Below are 6835 nucleotides of genomic sequence, written 5' to 3'. Positions count from 1 at the left end.
AAGGACAGTAAGTAAATGATCAACTAGTTTATAAACATGCTTTCTTATAAAGACAGTAATATGTTTAAGTGTAAAATGTACAAACTAACAAAGTGTACATAAAAAAAAATGCAATTCATAGTTATCAACAAAACTTAAACTTTTCAAATTGATTTTTTATGCTTATAAACATAGAATTTCTGGTGTTCAGTTAGTATAAAGTTGATTTTCCACTTCAACAGAATCTCTAGAAGTAGAGGTAGCTATCACTGACGTGTATGAAGGTACTGAGACTGAAACAGTTATGCAGCTTCACATCTCTAATTGGAGTTCTATTTTCTTTAATTTTTCTATTAAAGAAAAGAAAACCAGATGCAGAAGAGATCTGTATACCAAATTAATTTCATGGCAAGTGGCTGATTGATAAAATATAAATGTGCTGTGACTCAATGTAGCTCCAGTTGAGCCGAGTCTGAGATGTATGTTGGGAGCTGATAATAGTGAGGACAGTTTCCTTCTCTGGGAGTCTGCAATAGTTTGCACATTGCCCTGCATCACTGTATCTGGACCTCAGTGCAGCTCTGGAGCTTAGGGGTGACTGCTGCTCACTTAGTAGATGGCCATATCATGTCAGATCCTGAAGAAGTACAAATACTGTGGTTTGAATATTTTAACCAGTTGTATCATGTTGAGCCAGTGACAGTTAGCATGTATGTTTTACCCAGATTCCTAACAAATCCATAGAAGTATTTGACTCTGTAAACACTTTGGGAGATTGTGAGGCTGAAGAATTCTGACAAAGATCACCATGGGATGCCCATGTGCTGTTTCTGAAAATGTTGCCTGAGGTATGTCCAGCTTCTGTTTTCTGCATACAGGATTCAAGCAAATGTATCCCTACATCAACATTTTTAAATACCTAGACTTGCTGGAAGTCATCCACTGTAATACTTTGCACTGGATCATGGGATACTGTTAACAGAACTGTGTCCAACCAGTATAGGTCAGCAAGGGATCTGTTCCTTAGACAATTTGGGGACCAATAACTTGTGCTCATTTTTCAAGGCAATGTTTGTGGATTTCCAAAATGGTTAATGGTCAAAACAAGTAAATGTCAGGCATCAAAGGTTTTATAGCATTAAGATAAAGTATTGTGGCAAAAAGGGTAAAAATGAGTTAACAATTACGATATGACAGAAGGGAATGAAGAAAAGAAGGAATGACCCTGCAAAATTAGTTGAGGCAAGGGATGAGGACCAAGGAAGGGGTGATCCCCTACACAGGTTGTATTAAATGACAGATGACTGTATAATCTTTAAACTGAAAAGATGGATTCTATAGTCAATGTAGACTAAAATATTAAACAGCAAGAAACATACTGTACTTTTAATTGTTTAACTTTAATTGTAAAAAGTAAATAGAGGTTTTCATTCCACATCTAGGTTTTGAATTTAAAACTTTTTTTTAAACGATACAGAATAGAAAAGCACAACTGATTATAAAAAATAATTTAATAATTAAACTTATTAAGTTACTAACTCCATACATAAAAATGTTTAAATAATGCTAGAAAACTAAGCAATGTATTGCTATGCATAACTGGATTATTTAGTTGACTTTCTCATTATTTAGTATTCCAGTTTGTTCTAAGAAAGCAAATTTGTTTTCAAATGTATATATGCAAAGACTGCAGACTGGCAGTTTACACATTGATTTGCAAGTTAATAAAAACACAAAAATCCTTGTTTACATTTTTTCTTTTTACATGATCAAAATGACAGCTGCTCGACCTGTATCTTTTTACATCATACATTCATACAAACAAGCAATCAAGCATTATACAAACTTAAAAAAAAATATAATAAACAGGGAAGAAAAAAACAACTGCATATCAGGTTCACTTTATTTGTGTTCATAAATACACAAGGACAAATAAGAACCATGAGTGCGTGGGCTGACACGTGCAAGGTTTTGGATCATTACTGTAACTGGCAACACTATTGTCCCATGCACAATAGCCAATACAACTATTAATGAACCTCAAAACAATACTTGGGTATTACTAAAACTGCCATCTAAAATAAAAATAAAAAGACTTGATACTTTAACAAGTGAGACTTACACTTTCAAAACTGAAACATTTAAACATTATTTTCATATAAATTACTTGAACAATAAAACTAAATTTTCTCTTTTCTTTTTCATTCTTGAGATCTGACACTTAGTATTAATAATGCTTGCCTTCTGATAATACTGCCTTTATATAAACTGGATTTTTTCCATTATTTCATACTAATCTAATGACTATTCATTACATATAAGTATGTATGTGCATATATATATAATATATATATATATTTATTTATGAGTATAAACATATATAATCAAACACATACATATCTATATAACTCTGCACCAATGAGCCACTATCATGTTATGAATGAATGCCAATTTTCATTTTACATATATATCATAAAACTCACCTTCCCATTCAATTAGGGCCACCCATTACACTGAAGGAGAAAGGGGAAAATCAATATATTATAAATCTGTATGTATATGAGAGAGAGAGAGAGAGAGAGAGAGAGAGAGAGAGAGAGAGAGAGAGAGAGAGAGAGAGAGAGAGAGAGAGAGAGAGAGAGAGAGAGAGAGAGAGAGAGAGAGAGAGAGAGAGGGAGAGGGAGAGGGAGAGGGAGAGGGAGAGAGAGGGAGGGAGGGAGAGAGAGAGAGAGAGAGAGAGAGAGAGAGAGAGAGAGAGAGAGAGAGAGAGAGAGAGAGAGAGAGAGAGAGAGAGAGAGAGAGAGAGAGAGAGAGAGAGGGAGGGAGGGAGGGAGGGAGGGAGGGAGGGAGAGGGGGAGGGAGGGAGGGAGAGGGGGAGGGGGGGGGAGGGAGGGAGAGGGACAGGGAGAGGGAGAGGGAGGGAGGGAGAGGGAGAGGGAGAGGGAGGGAGGGAGAGGGAGAGTTAGTTAGTTAGTTGACCAGCACAAATTAGAGAAACCCTATATTGTAAACATAATGTTACTGCATCAATTTAAATAATGACGAGGCAGATAATTTTCTATTATCAATCTCCTTGCTTTAAATAAATGAAAAAATAAGAAACACTTGTTCATATCTATTCTAAATAAATAAATTCTTATTGCAATGCATGTCTTACAATAAGGTGGCCTGTTTATAGCTGTGAACCTGACAAGTGTTAGAATGAAGTGTTTTTTCCCTTTTTTATTTAGTTAATTATTGCAACTAAACCACTTAACAAATTAATTATATATTGGATATATTTCCTGTAGTTTTAATAGAATATTTTCCATTCCTGTTACTGTCAGAAGTTAACCTATAGTTACTACCAACAAGGAATCATTGCAACAATATGACCAAGTCAATCCATAGTCTTGAACTTGGCTTTTTTCCATTACAGTGAGAATATATAATTTCTATTCTTTTCATTTTCAACACAATCAAAAGAATTAACCTCTAAGGATAATTTTATCAAGGACTGGCTAATAAATGCATTATACTAAACAAGGAACCAAAACAGTCGCCTCCCAGGTGCATTCGGCACGTTTCTAGTCCTTTAATCAAAGCCCATTAACCCTTGGCCATCGGGTTGCATATACATACGTGCCATGGCATGCCTGGATTGTATTCTGGGTGGCATGCGCATACGTACCATAATGCACCCATCCCATTCTCGGGGGGCATGTGTGGTCATACCATGAACACTAGGGTGACGACACAAGCCCCCAGTAGTGGGGCCCAGGCCACTAACAATACAACCCGGGAGAAAGGGCTTGTGTATCGGGTAGTCACCTGTTGGGATTGGGTTAATGCACATACGACTGTTCTGACAATCTTCAACCTCTGTATCTAAACTAACCAAATTCCCAAGGAAAACATTTCTTGCCCTTATGTCACTACTGCATAAAGTCCAATTTCTAAGTTTTCCTATTTCTTAGGCAGCATACATAAACTGGCAATTGGCTAACTTGGGGAAAAAGAGGTGAGTAGTATGAAAAGTAGAATATAACACAATATAAAATTTGCTTGATAACTTGATGAGAAAAAACAAATAAATATAATTGGTAAACAATAAAAACAACGATAATAATAATTATCATAATGCAACACTGGAAAGGATAGACAATATATTTTAGTATTTTGCTGATAGAATATTGCTTGTGTATTTCAAAGATATACTTGGACAGCTAAGCATTGTCAAGACTGATAAAAACAATGTGTACTTGATTTTTGTTTTCTTTTTTTTTTAGAATTGTAATCTAATTTTTTAAAGCTTATCATATCACAAAAGTTGTCCCTTGGTTTTACACATAACCAAACAAAAATTATATAAAAAATTTCACTGAAAAATAAATCTGATTTCAAGCCACCCTTTACTAATTGACATTTAGCAACCATCTTTTTGCGAGTTAAGATGTGAAGAACAACAGGGGGTTCTTAAAAATCATTCACAAAAGTCCCAATACTGTTGTTGGGCCTAAATACAAGAATCCAAACTAAGACATGGTTACCATCTACATGGAAGGTAATTGTAATAATTAAATCTACCTTATATTGTGATCTTTACTTCATATTTTCATGCCTCTATTGCATTCATATATAGATAAGGAGATGTAATTTCATATGCTATCATTATTCACCAGAATAAAGCACAAATAATCCTGAAATAAAAGAGCTATTTCCATGCATCTGTAAGCTAATGCTGGTGTTGAATCCCTTAGTCAATCTCCAAGAGGCGTGCAGCCCTGAACTGGGGTCCCCATGGTCCAGTGGGATCGTCAAGTGGGTTAGAGTCTTCAAGATTGTCCTCTCCTTCAAAATGGGCATGGACATGCTCCTCAAACCTATGAAGTGGAAATTGTATTACACAACATAAAATAAAATCATGCAATCCAGTCTCTCCACTAAATCCCAACAACCGTAAATAAAACTTCTTTTTAAATAACAATATTAAAGTTATTGTTATATGCATCATGAAAGTTAAGCCTTAGTACTGCTAAAAACTTACTTTTTCTGGTTGTTTCGCTGGAAAGCCACAGAACATACTGGACAAACATGTTCCAAGTGAGAGTTAATGTGTTCCTCAAGGAGACGTATGGCGCCAGATTGGAAGGACAAGGTGCACATCGGACATTCGATCAGCTTTCTATAAGAAATAAATATTAATTTATATTAAAGGAAAAAGGTACAAAATTTCTATGATATTTACATGTGCCAGTAAACTCACCCATTCTCATGGGATGCTGATAAAGAGCTGCCCTCATCATTATCGCTTGTGCTGTGGAAATCATCATCATCAGATTCGTGCCCAAGCCCACTGGTCAACTGCTGGCTTGTGAACTGGCTCATGACAGCAGCTTGGCGGGCAGTAGGTGTAGTCTCAGGCAGCAGTGGAGGAGGGAGATTTGAAGCAGTGGCATTATGAGAAGCAAGTGTGGGCTGAGGGACAACCAATGAAGTGCGAGGAGGAGAGCTGACAACTCCTTGTGCCTGAGCCCGTAGAGAGTACATTGATGGAGTTGGGGAAGGTGCTGAAGGACGATGGTTTCCACCCAAGGCATCCTGGGGAGGCAAGCATGCAATCTGCATCTCTGGTTCTGGAAGGAATACAGGTGCTGTTCGTTGAGCCGGCAGGAAGCTGTTGCTATATAGAACCTGCTGCTCGACACTGCAACCTGACTGTCTTTCTACAGATGACCTCTGGCTGCTCTGGAACTGCTGTTCTTGTTCACTGGATTCCTCTTCCTGCTGAACAGACTGGGCTTCCACAGGGCTTTCAACCTGGTCAGTTTCTGCTTGCTGTCCTGATTCATCCTCCTGCTGTTGGAGCTCCTCCTCATGCTGCTGAGAATCCAACTGCTGCTCCGAACCCGAGGTGGTATCTCTGTCACGTGAACTGGTTTCAGGCTGACGGGCTTCCAGCTGGGATTTTAGGGACTCAATCTGAGAAGTGAGCCTGACCACAATGTCCTCCATTTTACGGTGCATGGTCTCACTTAGCTGCTGAGTGGACTGAGAGCAGCTTGTACATGAAGTTAAAGCTGATGAACAAGACTGTAACATGCAAGCAACTTCTTGGTCTGTGGGTCTGTCTGCTACTTCTTCTAAATCCTTCATATCTTCACTGCCATCTTCACCGTCTCTGACCTGCAGCCAAGAGCTGCCTTGAGATGAAACAGATTCTGCCATGACTGACATCTTCTGAAAGATGCAAGAGAAATCTAAAATCTTCATGTTGTGAAGCAAAACTTTTGATTATAGAGCAAAACATAACAATCCTGTCGACATTTGTGTTAGACAGAGAGAGCAAGTGAGTGAGAGAGAGAGAGAAAAAAAGAGAGAGAGAAGAAAAAGAGAGAGAGAGAGAAGAAAAAAAGAGAGAGAGAGAAGAGAGAGAGAGAGAGAGAGAGAGAGAGAGAGAGAGAGAGAGAGAGAGAGAGAGAGAGAGAGAGAGAGAGAGAGAGAGAGAGAGAGAGAGAGAGAGAGAGAGAGAGAGAGAGAGAGAGAGAGAGAGAGAGAGAGAGAGAGAGAGAGAGAGAGAGAGAGAGAGAGAGAGAGAGAGAGAGAGAGAGAGAGAGAGAGAGAGTCAAAGTCAAAGTCAAAAAGTCAAAACATTTTATTCCATTAAATTACAATGGTTATTCTTTACATAAATATATATATATTTACATTTGAATATTTAAGAAGTGTTCTTTTAATTTCATTTTAAAATTACAGAAGTTGTTAATGCCTCTTAAATTATCTGGTAGCATGTTCCATAACTTGGGTCCACGTATTTCCATTTGTCGTGCCTCTGTATTGGTATTCGATCTCTTGACAAAAAGGGAATTTACTTGGC

The 6835-nt window shown here is 37.7% G+C and overlaps 1 protein-coding gene across 1 annotated transcript; it reads right to left on the bottom strand.

Moving 5' to 3' along the window:
* Positions 1 to 2894: 2894 nt before the first annotated feature.
* LOC125039589 (tax1-binding protein 1 homolog) lies at positions 2895 to 6198 on the bottom strand (the record flags this gene model as incomplete). Its single annotated transcript, XM_047633717.1, is given in 3 exon segments — positions 2895 to 4841; positions 5006 to 5143; positions 5225 to 6198. Coding segments are annotated over 3 exon segments (1239 nt in total), but the record flags the coding sequence as incomplete, so codon positions are not given.
* Between the last annotated feature and the right edge of the window lie 637 nt (positions 6199 to 6835).

This window comes from Penaeus chinensis, chromosome 27 (assembly GCF_019202785.1).
Source record: "Penaeus chinensis breed Huanghai No. 1 chromosome 27, ASM1920278v2, whole genome shotgun sequence".
Lineage (NCBI taxonomy): Eukaryota > Metazoa > Arthropoda > Malacostraca > Decapoda > Penaeidae > Penaeus > Penaeus chinensis.
The sequence above is the reverse complement of the archived record's forward strand: the minus strand, read 5'-3'. Positions and strand labels throughout refer to the sequence as shown.